Below are 22,751 nucleotides of genomic sequence, written 5' to 3' on the forward strand. Positions count from 1 at the left end.
TATATAAATTCTTCTCTAACCCTGAACCAGAGAAACAAACAGCCCCCTATGTGATAGCTTTGAATGATGACTCAGAAAAGAATCCATACTTTAAACACTTCAGTGTGTCTAAACTATGACATCTCCTCATTTGCTAAGATAAAACTTCTTTACATAACTATATCATAACCCCAAACTCTAATCAGTGTGGGAAAATGAGATTACAACAGCAAACGTAGCAATCTGATTGACATGGTAAACAACCCTTCTGCACATAATCAATTTAGGCTCCCGGCAGCAGTGAATTAGAACTTGTAATTTTTTTTGGCTCTTACCCTGTCTTATTTTTTATAATAGTTTATGCATTCATGAAAACATATACATTTATAAAAACATTTCTTGTAGTTATAGTTTAGATTTTCAGATGATACTACATGTGGTTTGCTTCTAAGAAGAGAGAAATATTCCAGACTGAAAAGATAATCCACCAAAGCAGAAGTCCATTAAAACCCTAAAATTATTCCATCTAAATTTCTTACATTACACAGGAAAACTTTATGTCAATGTAAAATATCATGCTTCCATCATTTTAATAGGCTAAACGTTGCAGATAAAATTCTTCTGCCACAAAGTAAATCTTGAATATGTTGGATTCTAGGTAATATGTGCTAACAGTCTTTCTTGTCTAATACTACATTCTCTAGTTTTTTTTCATCATTTCAGATTCCTCCAAACACACATTATTATTCTTGTGCGGATCATTTCAAATTTTCGTAATATTTTTTTCATTTTTTTAAATAGCTGATTGCCTTCTCATATTACATATTTGTTCTACTCTCAGAATTGAATTGCTATCTCATATAGCTAGGTCTTTACTCCTTGGGATTCTATAGAGCAAGAAAAGAATACTAGTAATATAAATAGCAAAAACAAAGTACTTATTTTCTGTGGAATATAATAATAATGATTCCATAAAACCTATATAATACTAAAAATTTCTTTTTTATGTATTTTTCCAAAAAAGTGATGTAAATATTTTGCATCCAAAAGCTATATTTGTTGAGATGTCTTGCATATTGTATGTGCTAGAGTTAATGAAGTTACAATCAAACTTGAAAATGTAATAGTCTTTAAAGCTAAATTAATTCTGGACAGATCCATTGCTTATCAAATTATGGCTAGAAACTCCCAGTAAAATGATTTGCTAAGCAAGATGCTATGTAAATTTTCCAACCTACATTCTTTGTTTTCCAACTTTGAATTTTAAATGTATAAGAGTAAATGCTCATGATCTTTTGAGTAATCTTCCCAAAATGACATTATTGCTGGGCTATAACTAAGTAATTACATTTGATTGGTATCTACTCTAGTTAATTAACCTTAACATTTTCCAGAGCAGTCAAGCTAACGTTAGACCTTGAAAAACCAAACAACATTTTGTAATAATTATTACCACTAAACTAGCATCATTAAAGAACAAACATTAGTAGCACTTCAAATCTGTGGATGTCACCTACCAAACCACAAATCAAATTAGCATATTCTTTGTTTATTTTTTATTAGCTGTTAACATTAGTCAGGATTCCCTGTTGCAAGTCAAGATCAGCTGGCATGGGTTTAGTATTTGTCACCCATTGAGTTTATACAAAAGCATGTGCTAACTGTTAATTATATCTATTTAATGAGTTTTTGCACTGTAATTTTCAAATGTTTTGCCGAGAATATATTTTATTAGAGACTACAAACACCACTTACCACTTACAGGTATTTTCCTCAAATATGGATTTTGATCTTAAAAGAGGTCATGTTGAAATAATTCAACTCATTTACATAAAAATATGAATGAATAGGTACAGACATGTTTATTTTATAAACTTAAGAGACTTCTTCTACACTAAATATGAGGTCAAAGATTAGGAATCTATCTTGTTCTTAAAACCTATGAATCAGTAAAACTGACTGCCTCTTGATCTCCATCCCTTATCAGACTGGACCCTATTTCTACCTTGGTTAATGGCTTCTTAAAATTAGATATACTTTAAATCCAGGCTTTTCCAGGAATCTTTTTATGATGCTCTGGAAAGAATCATAAATTCTGGGTTCATGCACATCATTAAACAAACAAACAAAAAAATTTTTTAAGTATCTAATAAAGCTCAGTGGCGTCAATAGTCCCATCTATGTATTTTAGGTTTTTGAGAAAGTCATCTCTCAAGAGTAACTAATTGGATGAAATATAAATTCATTTTTAAAGATAAATTGAGTTGTGTCTACATAGTTCAACTAGACTGCATGATGACAAACTCTCTTTCACTTGGATCTGACTGTGTGGACCTGGCATTGGAAACTACCAGAGGAAAAATGATCCATAACAAGAGTAAGGGATCTTGATAATATTATGTTTTTCTAAAAACATTCTGTCTGAATCCTTGGTGCCTAGCCTAAGGCTAAGTCCCAGGCACTGCAATAAATTTATTCAAGCAATAGCCTGATTAACCATCTACAAACCTCGTCAGTAGTAAAACTCTATAGCATTAAGATAAAAACTCCTTAAAATTAAAATTCTAGAAAGAAGAGGAAAATGTAGGGCTGTAATTTCATTTCACTTATAAATAAAATGTTTTGCCATTGCTAAAATTTCATATTTCAACTTAGCAAATAAAACATAGGAAGAAAACTAGGAACTGGCCATTGATCTAGAATATGACTAAGAACACATATACAGAGATGCTGATAATTCCACCAATTCTTACCAGCTTTCACAAGGTATCTAAAATTCTAAAGCTGAAATCTGGCAATATTCCTTCCTTAGCAAGAATGAAATCAATTTAATGGCAGAGGCTGAATGTTTGAAATGGAGCTTGACAGAATAAATTATACCATCAAATCACTGTCTCTTTTTTTCCTTCTTCATCTTCTACTACACTGTGCCCAATAAAAGATATTTATTTATGCTTTGGTAGAAGTCCTGGATGGGAAAGTCTGCCTCTCGAACAAGTAGAGAGCCAGTATTCTCAGAAGAAAGCAAGATCACATTTTCTTGAGAAAACACCCTAAGTAAAATGGGTAAATAAAACAAAGCACTAATTGGGTCCTATTTAAGAGCTACCCCTGTGAGTTCATTTAATAACATGCAATATTCCTTTAACAACATTCAATATCACTTGTAATCCATGTAAAAGTATATCAAATACAAGAGGGTTCAATAATTGAAATGATTATAAAATGGAATGAGCAAGAATACCTAGCAAAGGAATAAAGTTTAAGTGCTAATGTGGGCAGGACCACATTCAACACAGGCCTTTGGGAAACTCCTTCCTTGGGCGTGCAGTATATTCATTTGCTATTACATTACTATCTTTCAGTAAAATATTTGTCCCAACAGAACACATCTCGCTAAGTGGAACACTAACAACATAAGAACCAATGTAAAATAGATATTCAACAAAAGCTCTCCCCACATACACATCCGAAGATGGCTATCATCTCTCTTTGCTTGATTTCATTGTGATATCACACTAACTGTCCATCTCTATACAACAACGTCAAAGAGGTGAAAGATATTGGAAGGCTCTTTCAGAAAAATCTGTTTCCTCTGCCCATCCACTCCCTTTGTTTTTGTTTTCCCTTCACTTATTGTAGAAGAAATTTCATCTTGGAGAGAATGCACCGGCCATTAGATATATCACATGACATTTACACAACAGTTAACTATTTTGAGAACAAACTATATTTTATATTGTCTCTCCTGAAATTCCTAAGTTGCCAATGATTCCACAAACATAATTATTCACTGGAATGTCCTTTTTTTGCACTGCAGATATTATAAATAGTTTCCTTTCGTCCTTCCAGTTTGGATACTGCTCATCGAGTCACATTTTCTGGTTTGCTTTTGGTGAGTGCAATGCCCCTGGCCCTCGGCAAGGAGGGAGGAAAAGCTCTCTAAACAGCAGCTGTCTTTGGAATAATTATCGCACAACCAACCATTCTGTGTTACAGTGTTGGCAAATGTCACTGTAAAGTGCCAGTAGGAAAAGTAAATTGTTCCCCACTTTTTTTCTCTAGCCTGCTCCCTGTCAACTCGGATGCTTGGACAGAATCCTACTTCCCTCCCCATCCCTATACCAGTACGGTAAAAGGATTTGTTTAATCATGTAAAGTAAAATCAGACTGGAACTAAATAAGAGCTAAATGACTTTCCCCATTGGCATAAAACTGAAAAGGCAGGATTGGTCATTAAGTCATAATTAAGCATTAGCATTTAAGCAGAAACATTATATAATCACAAAAACAGTGTCAGATAAAAGCAGCAGAAATCATTTCAGCCAGCCCTGGTAGCCAGGCAATTCTTTTCAGGGATGTTTCTTTTTTGGGCTTTCCCAATTTGTACTCAGTAATGAAATTAGGACATAATGTTATGTTTTCAATGTTCCCTTTCTGTGTGTATATTACGTGATCAAGATAGAATACAAATGTTTCAACCCATCATAAGTGCTTGGATAAATTCTGTCAGAAGACTCATTCTATAAATCTACTTAAAAACTATAAATGTACTTAAAAACTGTAAAAGTACAAAAGTAAAAATAAAATCATATTAGGATCTCTGGGTATACAGTATATTGATCAGCGGTACAGGAGCTAGAAGCTAGGCTATTTCGATATTTTGAAAGTCGTCTTGTATAGTAACTATTCCATTCTTTCTTCGCCATTTAGTTTTTTAGAAAACACGCACATGTTCGCACATCCACGAACGCAACTCAACCACACATATAGTAAAAAAAAAAGAACTTACACAATTTCGTCGTTCTGGAACTCGAGCTCTCCGCACGTGTCCTCAAAGTCCTCCCCTCCGCCTCTGGCTGTCCCTTCAATGGTTTTATAGGGAACGATAACATTTCCGCGTGCTCCAGATGTCCTCAATACTTTCACCTCCATGATGCCAATGCTCTCACTCACGTGAGTCACAGGTTCCTCAAAAGTAAAGATGCCTGCGTGGTCATCATCAAAAATAGTCACGGTGGCAGTGGAGGGAGATCCCAGGCAAGCGAGTGTAGAGACATGATTGGCTTCCAGGATGCCATCTTCCGAGGCTTCGGAAGATACTTTGACGTTGCTGAGATGCACAAGGAAATTCTCATCTTCCTCAAAGATGTCATCATCGATGATGCCAACTCTGATTTCCTTCTGGGTCTCACCAGGCTTAAAGACCACAGTTCCTTCAGTAAATTCATAATCAGACCCGGCATTGGCTGTGCCATCCTCTGTTCTGAAGTCAACAAACACAGTGTTGGTCAAATCACCACCTCTGCGGATAATGGTCAGGGCTACCGTACCACAGTTCTCCAGACACTGATATGTTCCTTGTTCAAAGAAGATCTTACTGACAGGGTCATTTTCAGCCACTTCCGTGTTGACCTCGTGCATGCTGACGGCCTTCCTGGCTTGGTCAGCTGCATGCCTCTTTAAAATGTTGCCCGCTCCGGTCATCAGGCGGGTAGCCTGAATTCGGTAAAATGCTCGACTTTTTTGCTGCTGACTTAAGACTTGGTAGTTGGCTAATTCTATTAATTGCTCTATTTCCTTCTCCGGATGCTTCTGCTTGAGTTCCTTCAGAATCCTAGCCATTTCTCGCCTGGCTTCTTCATCATCTTGGTCCCTCTCATCGACTTCCAGAACTAGAGCACCATCTAAGAAACTGTCAACGTGGGAATTGACCACTTTCCCATCCATCTCAATTTCTGTCTTGGAAGATGGCCTGTCTCCTTCATGTTCAATAATCATTCCCCTCTGCTTGCCAGCCCGGTACCTCTTGTAGACATACTTGTAAAACAGAAGCCTCCTATCTGCCACCCAAGCGAACACAACACAGATGGGAAAGAAGAAGAAAGTAAGCAAACCTTCCCAGACCTCCACGACCCCAGGAGAGATGACAGACAAAATGATGTAAAGCCACGTATAGGCAAAGATGCTCCAGGCTGCTGTCACAAAGAACACACGCAAATGCTTAATCTTCCTCGTCTCCCCATCTGGGACGACGTAAACACAAAGTGCAATAATGATGAACATGTTGAAAGCGGCACTGCCCACAATGGTGCTAGGACCGAGGTCTCCTGCAGTGAAGTTATGGCCACACACCTCAATTACTGAAAGGAGAATCTCTGGAGCGGAAGATCCCAGGGCCATCAAGGTCAGGTTGGACACCGTCTCATTCCAGATCCTCACAGTTGTCTTGGTGGTCTCTCCATTGGGTTTCTTTATGGTGATTTCTTTTTCTTGAGACGTGATGACTTCTATAGAGGACATGAATCGGTCGGCAATGATAGAGACTCCGAGAAACATGTAGACCATGGCCACAAAATACACAGTCGCTCTAGCAATTTTGTCCCCAAAGGAAGGGTCTTGGGGCTCCCAAATGGGTAAAATCACCCCTTTCTTACAGTAATAGGAGCCAGTACACTCGCTGGTTTCATTGCCTTCTCCTTCCATTTCTGTCTCAGCGCTTATATGACCCACGTGGGAAAACAAGAGAGCCACCATGACTAACACATGAAATCCCATCGAAAAGGTGGGTGAGAGACTGAATCGCAGCATGTTGGACAATGGCAGAGTTCCAACTGTCCCAACCTACTGGGAAAAATAAGATAGGGAGAGGGTGGGGGGGAAAAATCACATCATTAGATCCAGATCCAAAGCATGACTAATTACTTATTTTTATTACTTTTACTAATGATTTGTTTATAATTGACTATCACAACATCTATGGAGGATCATGATTCTAAGAACCCATCTGTGATGAAGCAATCCTTGGTAACGTTTACAGCCCAATCTCTCCACTTGAGGATTTTCTACATGTAGTCCCCATTCACTGAGCAATGTACACAGCTGACTTACTGGAATGAAATGTTCAATTATATCCTTGCCTTGTTGAATACACATGCATGCATGCTAACAGCCAATGAGAAAAAACAAAAAATTTTGACACATTGAATAATTTTCTCCTTGTTGCTAAGGCAGATTTCGCTTTAAACTGTGGTTAGTACAATCACCTTCCAGAAACTGTTTCATCATCAAAATCACCTCGTTAAGAGTGATGCTATGAAATTTAGACTCTAAAAATCCTACCAACGCAAGGCTTGGTGATGATCTTAAATTCTAGAGCACAACTTTTCACTGCATTTCATGAAATCATGTCCTATGGCTCTTGGCAGCACAGAGAAATCTTCAAGCTTACTTGCAATCAAAGCTCAATGGTATTTGTACTTGAGGGTAAAAAAATCTGCTATAAGGCAATATTTCCACACATCAAGTACAGTTTTTAAAAGCACGTTTTGACGAGAGCACAATTCCTCCTAATTTTCAGCAAGCCCAAGTCTCCTGTTGCATTAGCAGCCAGGCATCTGGTTCTTCAAGCACTGCTCTTCATATCTGTGTACAGATCTCGCTCTAGAATCTGCAGGCTGCCCACAACAGGAAAGGGAGATAAGCAGGTCCAGGTGTAGGAGTGTGTAAGTAAGACTCTTGCCTGGCAGGCTGTGAAATCAGCGTTACCGGCCATAAAATGTTCCTTCTCTGTGTCGATGTCAGACTTGCCATGGTCATTCTAAAATACATATTAGTTCTATAGAGGATTTAAGTGACCCAAAAATGCAAGGGCAATAATTCCATCTACATTAGCTCATGTGACAAAATGACAGTGACCACAACATATACATGCGAGGAAGGACAGGAGGCAATTAGGGATATGGCAACAGCATCACTGGCGGGCGAATTCAGGTGCATGGTGGCTCCATCCACCACTCTGCCTTGCTTACCAAGCTGTGTGCCTCTCAGTGACCTTGTGTCACCTCTGATTCCAGGGCTCTGGTGAAGGTGGTAGGGGCAGGCGCTGAAGCAAAGAAGGGTCTGCTCCAAGTCAGGGTAGGTCTGTTCTGGAAAGCCAGTTATGGTTATGACATCGGATAACATGGGGCTAAGGAGGGTCCTGAGTCAGAGCTCAGCCCTGTGGCCTGCCACAAAGTTAAAAGTGGAGCTGAGTCAGACCCCCTCATAGCCTCAGGCTGTCTGACAGTCACACCCACATTCACCTAGACTCTCTGGCCTATGTGTGAGGCTGATGGCTTATACTGAAAACTGCACCTGGGCCCAGGAGAACCTCCACTCTGGCCCAGCCCATGCTGGCACACCCTCCGCAAGCCCACCATCACCTAAAGTCCTTGTTTTTAGCTCATCAATGTTGGGAGATAAGCTTTGACCTTTTTCCCATGCTAAAGAAGACACAGCAGAGGGCTGCAGTGGTGGAATTCCATTCTAAGTAAAAGGTCGAAAACTAGAAGCAGCGTATTTTCAAAATATGCAAAAGTTCATAGTCAGTGTGTCTACTTGTTCAGTATTACTGGGCTTGAGTGGGTTATAGGATTTCTCCTTAAAACAAGGTAACATTGAACCATCCTGTAAGAGCAGTGGCAGACCCAGTTCTAACCCCCTTATGCCTCAATTTATTCCCCATATTTATGAGAGCCACCCAGACAAATTTTAGAAGGGTATGCTAGGCTCTCTTCTAGGTCCTGAGAATTCATCAATGAATTTTTTTTAAAGTCTCCATCTTTGTGGACCTTATATTCTAATGGGGAGGAAACAAACAAATAAATGTAAATGTCAGATGGTAAAAAGTGCTATAGTGGTGGGGGGTAGGGAGCAATTTCAATAGGACAGGAAGTCTATGAGTGTCAGTGTGTGTTTGTCAGTGTGTGTGTCAGTGTGTGCACACACATGGCATGCATGATTTTATAATGGATGGTTTAAAGAAGGCCTCTCTGATAAGGTGACATTTGAGCAAAGTCCTGAAGGGAGAAAGGGGTCAAGCTTTGTGGATAGTTGCAGGAAGAGAATTCCAAGATAAGCGCAAAGACCGAGATGAGAATTGTGCTTTGCGCAGTCTGGGAACCACGAAGAGACCAACGTGCTGAGAGGGCACGTTTGTTTTTGCCGCTGTTGTTGTTTCCCAGCTACCAACGAAACACATCCTGCCGGGACTCTCTAAGAGGAGTTTCCCAGAATGCAACTCTGAGCGATCAAATCACATAGCTGGAGGATGTGCGTGCTTTCTCGTGAACGTGGGGGCTCCTCCAGGAGCAGCCTGGGATCCCAATGCTTGTTTGTTGCCTCGCTTTCAAATGGAATTTGAATTTTAAATAAAAAAATCTTGGCATGATAAATATATCAATAAAAGTTTTACGAAGTTTAAAAGAAAAATTAATTAATTGTGAGTGAGTGAAGGGAGCAGGGCTCAAGAGCCGGGAACACAGTGGGGATGGATTACGAGGGGCACTGAGGAGATTATAAGATGCTGGCTTTGACTGTGAGGGAGATGGGAATCACAGGGAGGTTCCGATCAGAAGTGTGATGTGAGCTGACTTTCCTTTTAAAGTGATCTCTCTGCTCATTCAGTGAAGAATAGACTATAGGGGTAAGAGTAGAAACAAGGAAGCCAGGATTTGCCTATTATAAAAAAGAAAATCTGATTTATAAATGACCCCCAATGCCTGGTAGGTATATAAAACGATACGGTAAAGATCTAAAGTTTAAAAAGGAGAAAGAAGCATTTGCGGCGACCCTTTTGGAAGATTTGCAACTTAAAACGTCTTGGTAACCTGTCAGGATCAGAAAGGTTAAGTATCTGCTCAGGGGGAGTAGGACAGACACAGAGAGCCAACACTGGACAGAGACTCGAAGCTGCGCCTGTCTCCAGAACTGATAGAATTAACCACTCCCTTCAAATCACTGCCAAGTCTCATCATTCCATTCCTCACGTTTCAGCCAAAACAAACTTCCTAAAGTGCAGATCAGACTCTCTCACTCCCCTTAAAACTCTTCACGGGCTGCCTATTGCCCTGAAGACAAACCCAAATCCCCTCAATAGGGTGTTTATACCTTTTAGAATCTGGCCTCTGAGCTCCAGAATATGGGAATTCTCTCCACTCCCTGAACATGACAACACTTTCTTACCTCCAGGTCTTTGCACATTGTGTTTTCTGTACCCTGAACTATTTTCCTTCTTAGAGGGAAGTTTTGAAACGGCACAACAGCAAATCAGATTTGATTGCCTGAGGCCGAAATACCAGGCTCCATTCTTAAACACCGTCCCAGACACCATGCTAAATTCTTCACAGGAGTCATTATATCTAATACTTCTAAGAACCAGCATTGCCCTGTTACACAACTCCTAATGTTGCCATTTCCACTAGAGTCTGTGTGAATAGCACCCCTGGACTTGTGCAGTGCACACTGCCCTAACAATAGCCCTATATGATAGATATTATAAGCCCATTTTGTAGGTGGGAAGATTGAGGCTCTGACAGGTTAGGTTCTTGCTGAAAGTCAGACAGATAGTAACTAAGATTCAAAGCCTGGTCTGTCTCTGAGGTGATATAATTCACTGCTCCATTCTACCATCCCTGAGAGTATGTAAAATAATCATTGAGAATGATTGGATTTGGGCTTGGACTAGCCCATTGGAAAACCTCCTGGCTCCCAAGAGGAGGACCTAGGTAGCAAAAGTCCCATGGAAGGATTACAACAAGCCTGGTTTTATGTTATGGATTAGAGGCTTAGACAAGTATCCATAGCTGAGGTAACCTGTGGGCTGGGGTGTTCCTAGAGACAGCTGACGCCCACTTTCCCGCCTTTTAGCAATTACCTGGCAACCTCTCCTGCAAGTACTCTCAGGGCAATCTCTTAGGTCTGCCGAGAAGAAGACCTGCCCCACCCACATCTCCCAATATGTTCTCAGCCAAAAGGGTACCAATGTCTAAGGTGGATTGAGCAGTAAAAAACCATCATCACTATCAGAGAAAAAGGAAGGGGGCTTCTGGGGTTAAATTAAAAATGTCATAATTATATTCAAAAGGTGGCAGTGGTCTAATTTGTGAAGTCAGTGGACAAAAAACACTGCTATAACTTATTAGCCATGAAGCAACTGGAAAGAACTCTCTGGACTTCAGTTTCTTTCTTTATTAAATTAACGCCAAATCTAAATGCTTGTGAGGATGGGGGTAGGTGTCATCTAAATGAGAGTTCTTTCTTCATTTTTTGTCTCCATTCTTTTAGGGTCTTGCCTCTGTCGTCAGATTCAAAGTGATCTCTACCTGACTCTCCCCACTGTCTCCTCAAATATATATTTTCATGAAAATTAAGCAGGAAATAGAGGCCACTGATACGTTGGTCTGCTGCCTGGCCTTCTTATCTTCTGCCCTGATCTACTGAACTCTCTAACATGGGGTAGGCTGATCTTCATGGTGGTTTCAGATCAACTCTTTTTTTTTTTTTCCTTTGGGATATGCGGGCCTCTCACTGCTGTGGCCTCTCCCATTGCGGAGCACAGGTTCCAGACGTGCAGGCCCAGCGGCCATGGCTCACGGGCCCAGCCACTCCGCAGCATGTGGGATCCTCCCAGACCGGGCACGAACCCGTGTCCCCTGCATTGGCAGGCGGACTCCCAACAACTGCGCCACCAGGGAAGCCCCTCAGATCAGCTCTTAACATCCACAGCTAGTTCTTACTTAGGAATATCCATTACATCACCCAAATGGGCCTTCAGTACGGTAGCAAGAATACTCACATTACCTTCTGCTCACTATTTATTTGATTATTTATTTGTAAATTTGTTTTTATTTTTGGCTGTATTGGGTCTTCATTGCTGTGCACGGGCTTTCTCTGTCTGTAGTGAGTGGGGGCTACTCTTTGTTGCAGCGCTCGGGCTTCTCTCATTGTCATGGCTTCTCTTGTTGCAGAGCACGGGCTCTAGAGCGCAGGCTCAGTGGTTGTGGCACACAGGCTTAGGTGCTCCACAGCATGTGGGATCTTCCCAGGCCAGGGATCGAACCCGTATGCCCTGCACTGGCAGGCAGATTCTTAACCACTGCACCACCAGGGAAGCCCTCACTATTTATTTTAAAACAAACCAAACAGCCCCAGAACCTAGAGATGGCAGACCTGAATGGAACTGACAAAGGAGGGTGAACAGGTATCAAACTGAGTGAGCCCAGCCACCTATGTTGAAGGGAGAGGTCACAAAAATGGATGTATGTACTTGCAAGACAGATCTTTATCAAACTGCCACAGTGGAGGTCCAACGAGTAGTAGGCAGCGCAGCAGTGAAGAACTATGGTTGTTTTGACTACAAGGAGAACTGACTCAGACAGAAGGAATACCTCTGGCATTCTCACCAGTCCTATGCTTGGGGCAGCCTAATCTCATTCTGCTGACTGGCAGCTGGGGTTATTCCAAGGAACTCCCTGACTCTCCATCAGGACCCGGAATCCCCTTCTATGTGATTCTTGCTGACTGAAAGCCTCAAAGCTAAGCAATGAATCTGTTTCTAAGGCAACAGTAAAGCAACCATAAATTCTTATCCACTGTGGATGCAAGCACTTCCAAATGCTTCTAGACAAAGACATGATGCCAGAGGATGACTTGTCTTATCTGATCATCCACTGAGGGTGCCAATTACTGTTCTGGCCCCCAACCTCAGGCCATCAGGCCGTGACCACACTTCAGAAAGGAGCTCGTTCAGTTTCCACAGCGACTCTCTGCTATTACTTTTTTTTTTTTCCAAAGAGAGTTTCTTCTTTGCTGCCTGATAAATGAGGACAGGTCCTCTAGGAGACAAGCCGTGAGACATCACATAAGGGGCTCAAGCCCTCTTGCCTAAGCTTACAAGACTGGAGTCAGGACCCTGTCCCATCTCAGAAAACACCCACCTCATTCATCAAAGGTAGCAACTGGGGCGACAGGCAACGTGGCCAAAAAAAGAAAGATGGATTTAGCATTTAGGATAATGAAGATGTTATTGAAAATTCATGAGACCCTTTTTCTGTACTTTGTTTTTCAATATAGAACTTATTATTTTTTTATTGAAGTATAGTTGATTTACAATGTTGTGTTAATTTCTGCTGTACAGGGAAGTGACTCACTTATACACAGATATGCACTCTTTTTTATATTCTTTTCCATTATGGTTTACCCCAGGATACTGAATATAGTTTCCTGTGCTATATGGTAGGACCTTGTTGTTTATGCATTCTATATGTAATAGTTTGCATCTACTAACCCCAAGCTTCCAGTCCATCCCTTCCCCACCCTCCACACCCTTGGCAACCACAAGTCTGTTCTCTATGCCTGTGAGTCTTAGAACTTATTACTTTTTATACACTATATAATTTATTTAATGGTTCTGCTTATTGTCTCTCTCTCTCTCTCTTTCTCTCTCTGCTTCTCTCTTTCTCTTTCTCTCTAACAGATGTCAACTCTGTAAGAGTAGGGATTCCTGTCTCTTTTGTTCACCCAGTTCCTAGAGCAGAGCCTGCTATATGGAAGATGCACAGCACCTGCTTTTATTAAATGAATAAAATATTTCTCAGTGGGTCATGTGCTGATTCACCAAATCTCTGACGTGGAATCAGAATCCGAGGGCTGAACCCAGGCATATGCATTTAGAAATGTTCCCTATGTAAAAGGGATGCCCCTAAAATGAGCAGAGGCCAGTATCAGACTGAAAAGCCAATGTCAGTCTTGGGTAGAGGAGAAGAATTGTGATTCAGTCATTCACAGAGAACCTCAGGCTAGAAAACCTGATCTCCAGCATCAAGAGAGGGGCTGGGATCCCAACATTTTCCCCAGCACCTGGTAGTTGGTCCTCCTATACCAGCTCTGGCTTGCTGATTTCTTCTGGAAAGCCAGGATCACCTGCTCTGTTGAGAGGGTCCTAATATTTTGCACATCCTCAAGGGAGCATATCTTCTTCTCCTTTTAGGACACTAAAAAGACATCTAGTCAAACACCAACCCCTAGTCACCTCTATTACAGAGGCCCCATAAAAGGGAAAGAGCACGAAGAATTTAAATATATTACCTCTGCATTCTGACATGGATATATGGGTAGAAGGAAGAAAGCTGGAGAATAGAGTCTTCCAATGGTCAATAAGTAAGGAAGAATTTGAAGGGGAGATACTCTGCTAATCTTGGTCTCCATGTAGAGTCAGCCAGGACTATCCTCAGATTTGTTCTGCCAGGACCAAGGGCAGTGGAAGGGCCCCACTCGGGGGCCTTTATGACAATCATGACTGCCACCATTGACTGAGCACTTGCTTTGTCCCAGCTGCTATATTGATTACTCTGCACTCACTATCTTTTCTGACAATATTGCAAGGAGGTATTATCATTCCCATTTTACAAGCGAGAAAAATAAATGGTTCATCAAAGTAAACTGGGCTGAAATCATACAAATTTAAGTGACAGATAGGATTTAAATCCAGGCATTTTGCATGATAACCAGAATGCTTTCCAAAATGGCAGGACCTTTTCGTTTGTTTGTTTTCACTACACAGGTTAACAATACTGTTCTGTCTTAGCAACTTACTTAGGTACTTAGTGTGGAAGAACCTTCCCACGCTACCCCTCCTTCCCACCTGAATAAATGTGTGTCATTTGTATCATCTCATTCACATTTCCCTCTCCTGTCTCATGCCTGCCCACCCCCCAAGAAAGGCTTTTGTAAGCACTCCTATTCATCACATAGCAAGGGAAAGATGATCCATTTGGGGGATCATCAGCTAAAATCTGAGGTCTGAAATCCCTCCAAAGTCATGTAATAATCTCAAGGTTTTCCCATTCAGTCAGGAGAAAAGAAAATAGAGAATGAAATCCTAGCCATGAACAAGCAAAACTAAAATAAAAGAGGGCAATGCAGAAAGCTGGGGAGAATGATATTGAATTTTAGCCTACAAGTAAGTTAATACTTGGCCCTAAAAACAATAAATCAATATTTTTTCGAGGATCTCAATGCAGCCCATGAATTTACTGTCTTGGGGTCAAGACATTAATTTTTAACTGTTAAGTAATCCAAATAAAAGGGAAAACAACACATTCATTCATGGGTTTGTCTGCCAAGTTTTTCTTAGCCACTCGTATGTGCCAGATACCATGTTTCAAAGATGAATAAGATAATATCCCCAAAGGAGCTCACATTCTAGTGGGGCCTTACAAGAGTCAAGGAGTGAGTCCCCTTTCTAGAAGACATAACTCTTTCATTACTAGGGAATCACAGAAGAGGAGAGACTTTCCAGGGATTCAGACAGTGAGACCATGACTACACCTGGATGCTCTCAAAGTGGACCACCTAGTTCCCAGGTTAACATACCTGGGGTCTTGGGGTCATAAAACTGGGCTTCTAGAAACCTCCAACTGCTCAGCATACAGTCCTGCAATCAAAAGATTTCAAATGTAGTGAATTCCCGGAGGAGGGCCTTGGATCGTCTTTTCTGTACTCTGAATCTTTCAGGGGCCTTGTGTTGGACAATAGTTACTATTTCAGGTAATAATTTGGTCACAATCCACCCTGAAGAGAAAGAGCAGTCTTTCTTTGATGTTCAACCTTACACACTGAAAAAAAAAAAAAATGAGGTCATATGCATGCATTTATTTCTGGGTCACCAAAAACGATTTCCTACCTAAAAATATTTTCCACACTAGCTTGTTGACATTTCGCCTTCAGACCTTTGTTTCAGTGAAGTATAGCCCTCCTGGCATTTCTAGTTCTAAGAGAGTGCATCATTCATTCATTTGTTCCTCAAGCACTTATTGAGGGCTTCTATGTGCAAAGCACCAGACCAAACACCGTGGGAAGTACAAAGATGATTGACTCATGGTCCCTGTTCCTGATGAATTTATAGTCTTCCAGTAATAGTTACTCAAATGACCATGAATAGGAGAAAGAATATGAAAATTCCATAAAAGGAGGGGACTAGAAGGATGACAGAAGTCGGAAAGAGTGAGGACATTCCAGAAGGAAGCAATGATATGACAAAAGGCATAGAACAAGCTTTTTCAACTTCAGGTCACTTAAGGATCATCTGGAAAATTTACTGAAGTGCAGATAACTGGGCCCTATCATCAGATACACAGTAGCTCTAAGGAGGAACCCCCAAATTTGAATTTTCCGGAGCACCCTAGGTGACTCTGATATGGATGGTCTTGGCATTGGCACGTAGGGTAGAAAGGCAGAACTGGGTAGGAGGAAAAAACTGGCATAAAGGGCATTGGGCATGTTTAGCAAACAAAGACTGGAGAGCAAAGGACTTAAATAAGGTCCTTGATGGAAGGCAGTACCTAAAAATTAGAAGATAGCGTTTGTTGTAATATCAGTAAGTTGTTGATATGAAATAGTGTATCAGATGGGCCCTCATTGTCACAGATTGGGACTCCAGACAGCATCAAAATGTGAAGCCCCTTGGTGACTGTGTGTGTGAGGTAAGAGAGAAGAGGGTAGAGAAAAATGGACCCTAACAGGAGATCAACAGGGCCCCCCAAAGAGGAGATTAAATCATTGGGAGTAACTTACACATACTTCGTAATGTTGCCAAGGGTTTGTTCTGCTTTCCTTAAGGAGAAACAGGTAAGGATGGCTAGGACTCTACATAGACACAGGACAAAGAACCAGATCCATGGAAGTCTTCAGAGACCTGCTAATCAGGTTCTATCCACAAGCCCTGAACAGAGGTCAACAATACACAGCAACAAAAACCCCAAACTGGAAGGCTTAGGTGGTGAGGAAAGCTGTGCTCTTTAAATGAGAGGCTTTGTATGGAGCCTCACCAACTCCCCGGTTCCTTCAACTCAAGGGTAAATCCTTGCAGTCCCTCTTCTGGCTTTCTAGTCTGCCTCTTGGGACTGGGGATGTTTAACACAGACTCCAGTTTCAAGCTATGTGATAGGAACATGCAGATGCCTTTTTAAAAAAAATCTTTTTTAATAAGGAAAATACTGGTTATGTGAGCAGAGGCTGGTGAATTTCATCAGCTTTCTCCCTGAGTCATTAAGCTTCATCTTCGAGTAGACTGCTGTTCCGGGGATAGGACCCTATCAACTTGAAGTTTGTAGGTCTTTTAAATTTTCCTGCATACTCACAAAGCATAATCCTTTAAAGAATAAGATGCTCTTGAGGAGAACAGAAGTAGGAAGTAAAAAGAAATTAAAAAAAAAAAAAACCTCAAGTTGATAGATATTCACATAATGGTGACCCTTCATCAATATTCTAAAGTTCCTGACAATATACACAGTGACATGGGTCTAAAACTCGGTGTGTATGTATATACAAAAAAATCCATTTTTTTAATGGAAGCAGCTTAAAAAGGAACTAACCAAATTTTTATTTAGAGAAATAAATTGAGTAGCTTTTTGGGAGGGAACATATGAACTTTTTACACAAAACCCTGAACACAGTTTACGAAACATACAGTTTCTCTACTAGGTAAGGTATCTAGTGAACATGTCCTTTAAACCAATCCCATACACCTGTATTTGAAGAATCGTTTAAATACTGGCTTATGGCTTATGGTTTTAATGTTGGTAACTATGCCACAACTATTATGTTATTGTCTTTTTGTGATAGATGAGGATTAGATAGGAGCTTTTGAAAAAGAGAAAAAATTTAGTGGAGAAAGAAATACTCATCATTTAATCATTTCATTAACAAGTGAAAATAGTAACCTGCTTATTAAGTCCTTGCTTAAGCAAGGACTGTTTTCACCAGGATCAGTGACTAATGAGAGAACATGCATTCCTTCTTTCATTCAGCAAACACTGAATGTCTATTATGCATCTGGCAAGGTATGGGGGACTAGAACCATGAACTAAACAAGACACAATCTCTCTCTTCCCTGAATTTATTATCTAGATGGGAAGACAGATGATAGATGTTAATTAATTAATTAATTTATTTATTTATTTATTTATTTTTGCGGTACGTGGGCCTCTCACTGTTGTGGCCTCTCCCGTTGCGGAGCACAGGCTCCGGACGTGCAGGCTCAGCGGCCATGGCTCACGGGCCCAGCCGCTCCGCGGCACGCGGGATCCTCCCGGACCGGGGCACGAACCCCCGTCCCCTGCATCGGCAGGCAGACTCTCAACCACCGCGCCACCAGGGAAGCCCTGATAGATGTTAATTTAAATTGTTACAGAAAGAAGCATTTATTAATTGATAAATGCTATGAAGGAAAAACACAAGAGTCAGTAATGGAGGACCTGACCTACCAGGGTATTAGGGAAGACTCTGCTGATGAAATAACATGAGTCAAAACTTTTTAAAAGACACTCAGCAGGAAGCCAGGCTAAAGGTTGCTGGAGTGCAAGGCCTTAGGTTAACACTTATGCAATTACCCTTCTCTGTAATGGGATTACTCACAGACCTACCCTCTTAGATATGCTGGGTGTTGAGATCATGTTTAGAAAATACTAAAAACAGCTTCTGTCATTTACATGAGAGTTTTCCCCTCTGAAGTCATAGTCATACAGTTGAAATTAATTGCATTCTACCATGTTGCTGGGGGCAATATGGTAGATGGAAGGGTCGTTGGTCTAGGAGCCAAAAGAAATGAGTGCGGGTCGTGGCTTTCACTGGCCAGTCATGTGGCCTTGGACAAGTCATTTTCCCTTTCTCAGCCTGATCTGTAAAATTGAGGAATTTGGCTAACAACCCAAAGCTATGATATTCTAATCCCTCACTTTGGCATTCAAGGTCATCATCCATAATATGTTGCCTGTCTACCTCCCCAGGCTGACTGTTTCTGGTAGACAACTGAGCTACTAAATAAAAATTACCCAAATATGCACCCTGTTTTTCTTTCTCATGCTTTTCTACCCATCCTCCATGACCCACCTCGAATGTCCAATTCCCCTTCATTAAAATGCTTTTAGTGCTAGGAAGGCCCCTAAAAGTCATCTAACGTTGCCCCTTCCCCCTTTTCCCCCACATGAAAACTCAGGCTATCATAACTTAAAAGACTTTTTCAAAGCCATGCATCTCAGAAGTGACAGAGCCAGGCTCTAAGACAACGTGTCTGAGTTTCTAGGCCAGATCTCTTCCCACGACACCAACCCCTATGGCTGGGTTTCCTGCAGCCCCCTAAGATGGCCTGTGTGTATCTCTTACAATCTGTGTCTCAAGGGAGGCTCAAGAGGGAGGGGATATGGGGACATGTGTATGCATATGACTGATTCACTTTGTTGTGCAACAGAAACTAACATGGTATCGTGAAGCAATTATACTCCAATAAAGATCTATTTAAAAAAAAAAGAGTTGGCAAACTATGGCCAACAGGTCATATTTCGCCCACCACCTGTTTTTATAATGCCTATTTAATTTTTTTTTACATTTTGAAATGATTGAAAAAAATTTTAAAAACCAATATTTCATGACATGAAAATTATATGATGTTCAAATTTCAGTGTAAGTAAACAATGTTTTACAGAACACAGCATGTTCACGCATTTAAGTATCGTCAATGGCTTTCATGCTACAACAGCAGTGTTGAGTAGCTGTGACAGGCTCTGTGGTCTACAAAGCCAAAAATATTTACTATGCGGCCTTTAAAAAACAGCTTGTGACCTTTGGTGTAGTCATTATGTATGCCCTTATTTTCGAGCTCTCCATGGCGACCTTCACAATTAGCATGCCCACATAAAGGTGCACAGGTAGAAACAGTGCTCTCTCACTGGTCATCTCTCAAGTAGTAAGGACCAATCCTCACTGAGCACTCATGTGCCAGAAGCAGTTCCAAATGTTTTACAAGTATTAATGTATTATTCCTCACAAAAACCCCATAAGGCTCTTTACTACTATCACTCCCATTTAATAGATGAAGAAAATGAGGCACAGAAAAGTTAAGGATCTTGCACAATGTTAAATATGCCATTTGTTGAATTCAAACAAATATTAAAACTAACATGATATGCCTGCTGACCTCAGAGAACTTTGGTCTGAGTACCATAGGGAACTTCACTGCATTTGTCAATATCCTCGAAATAGAAGCAAAGTCATAGTTTTCTTTCCACCCGAGGAAATCATTGCTAGACATCCACGGATTCCTGAGGCCAGAAAACACAGGCACATTTCTAGAGGGCTTCTATATTATCCAAGAAAAAAGGGAGATGTAACTTTGGTGAAATGAATTCAGAGTCATAGATCTAGATTCAATTATGTCCCATTTCACTCTTATTGAGTCATTTAATTTCTTATGGTCTCCATTTGCTTATTTGTTAATAAAAAAACTAGATGATCTCTGATGTGTCTTCCAGTGCTAGCTATGGGTCTAAAAAGCACGAGCACTGGGCCTCCCTGGTGGCGCAGTGGTTGAGAGTCCGCCTGCCGATGCAGGGGATACGGGTTCGTGCCCCGGTCTGGGAGGATCCCATATGCCGCGGAGCGGCTGGGCCCGTGAGCCATGGCCGCTGGGCCTGCGCATCCGGAGCCTGTGCTCCGCAACGGGAGAGGCCACAACAGTGAGAGGCCCGCATACCGCAAAAAGAAAAAAAAAAAAAAAAAAAGCACGAGCACTGATAAGGAGAAGTTCTGAAAAAGGGTCAGGGGCAGCTGCATGGCCAGGAGAAGAAAGTGAGAAGTTAAGGGGAGGGGGGGAAGAGTCACCAACTGTGGCCAACATCAACTCACAAATTTCAGCTCCAGGGGGCTCACATCCCCCAACAGTTGAAAGGCAGATGGTTTTGGAAGTGACGACCTACGACTTCTGAGGGACATGTGACAGATGACTGAGCCCCTCCCCAAGCTCTATCCTTTTGCCCCTGGCTGATCCCACTCACTTTGGGGGCACTACCATGGTGCAGAGAGGAAGTGGAGGTTGGCGTGTAGAGTAAGCAGACCCATTCTCTAAACCTGCTTCAACTGGGTGCTATATATTGAACAGAGCAGAGCCAAAGGGGGCCCTGGGTCCTGTGCTTTAGGGGGAAGTGGAAGTGAGGAACTGGAGAAGCTCAAGGGAGAAAGCATCAGAGCCATTCGGTGCTCAAGAAAGAAAGAAAAACCACCTGTGATGGCTCAGAAAACATAACCGTCAAATTTAAGGTCTGTTCCTTGCTTCACCACTCAGACTGATACAGCTTCTCTCCTCCAAGGCATGCTGGAAATTCATCAATTTCGGGTTCCCGTGTAAAATACATGTGAGCAATGATTTATGCTAGCATCTGTTTCAGATCCACAGTTCCCATGGCATGGTCCTAACCGGGACATGCAGCTAGCTTGAAGTCTGGAAATGGCCCTAACCTTGCTCTGGGGTGGTCCTTGTCATAAATTAGCTGGGGCTGGTTTACATGTTTTAAAAATAGTGAGGCTTTATTTATTTGCAAAGTCCTTCCACTCTTTGGGAACCAACTAAAATGCTTCCTCCTCCTCCATGAAGCCTTTTCCAATGTTCTCTTCTTCCTCTCAACTCTAAAGCACTGGGCTCATTAGATAGCTGCAGCCATCTACCTCACTCAGCCCAGTGTTTAGGTGTTCTAGACCGTACATCCCTAAGAACAGGGAACACAGCGCAAAGAGCATGTTTTGCGCATGGCTTTGAAACAGCCTCAAAAACGGGTACCGTCACCTATTCACTCTTGGACAAGTTATTTAACTGAGCCATAGTCGTCATCTTTAAGTCAAGATCAGGATGCTTTCTTGCAACGGTGTTAAGTGAGAAAACATGTACAAAGTGCTTAGACTGATGTCTGGAACATAATGGGTATTCAACAAACATCACATAACTCCTCTTCAGCATCTGCATTCTCTGAAAAGCCCAGCGCAGTGCCTTGCATACACTGAGTGCTCGATAAATATCACAGTTGGGTTGAAGAAAATTGCTGAATCACTCTCTTGTCTGTTTGACTTCATTTCACATTAGATTCAACCAGGAAATTATTAAATTATTCTGACTTCACATGCAATGACATCTACAGAGTGACAACTTTTTCTGTCTTTTCTAAAAAATTAAGATGGGGCTTCCCTGGTGGCACAGTGGTTGAGAATCTGCCTGTCAATGCAGGGGACACGGGTTCGTGCCCCGGTCCGGGAAGATCCCACATGCCGCGGAGCAACTGGGCCCATGAGCCACAACTACTGAGCCTGCGTGTCTGGAGGCTGTGCTCCACAACGGGAGAGGCCGCGACAGTGAGAGGCCCACATACCACGATGAATAGCGGCCCCCGCTCGCCGCAACTAGAGAAAGCCCTCGCACAGAAACAAAGACCCAACACAGCCAAAAATAAATAAATAAATAAAAAATTTAAAGTGACATGTCATTTAAAAATAAATAAATAAATAAATAAAATAAAAAATTAAGATGGACTCTAATATTTACATTTATGTTTCTATGTCTATTACATATGCAAAAAAAATTTGTCTGAACGAGTATCACACTAGTGTTCGAGGTTACTGGTATGAATATTCCAAAATGATACAGTAGAAGCCATTCAAGACTTAAAGCATATGATTTCACACTACGGGACATATTTCACCCATTTCTCAGAAGAGTAAATTTTCAAGAAAGCTCAAATTTTTGTTACCTTTGCTGACCCAGAAGTAAAATTTCAGGGTGACAGTTTATCTTTGCCTCTGTCTGGCTACTCTCTACCTCTCCCCCCCACCCCACTTCAGCAGCCCGGTTCCCGGGGTACTTCCCCATCAGAATGGCCCTCTGGGGGCACTAACTGGACAGCAACCCATTTCAAACTTCTTTCACTTCCTCTGCATCATCCTGTGTTCCAGCCCTCAGGACTTTTCTGCCAGCGGATCTGCTAAACCAATCCAAGTTAGTAAATGAACAGATGCGAATGGTTTGTGAGAATGAATGGCATCTCTTTCCTAGGTAATCTCATCGCATTCTATTAGGGATCTACTAGATAGAATTACTTTATTCAAATGAATGTCTCTAATAGTGAGAATGT

The 22,751-nt window shown here is 41.4% G+C and overlaps 1 protein-coding gene across 3 annotated transcripts in view; it reads right to left on the reverse strand.

Moving 5' to 3' along the window:
• The window catches only part of SLC8A1 (solute carrier family 8 member A1), a 370,852-nt gene that overhangs the window by 343,731 nt on the left and 4,370 nt on the right, over window positions 1–22,751 (reverse strand). For 2 of the 3 annotated variants that reach the window (XM_082642698.1, XM_082642700.1), the window contains exon 2: window positions 4,772–6,603. In XM_082642698.1, coding sequence (XP_082498824.1) covers window positions 4,772–6,603 — 1,832 coding nt within the window. Of the gene's footprint in view, window positions 1–4,771; window positions 6,607–22,751 lie in introns of all 3 variants that reach the window. The other variant, XM_082642699.1, reaches the window with a different exon arrangement.

The sequence above is a fragment of the Mesoplodon mirus genome, assembly GCF_964341445.2.
Source record: "Mesoplodon mirus genome assembly, chromosome: 14".
NCBI lineage: Eukaryota > Metazoa > Chordata > Mammalia > Artiodactyla > Ziphiidae > Mesoplodon > Mesoplodon mirus.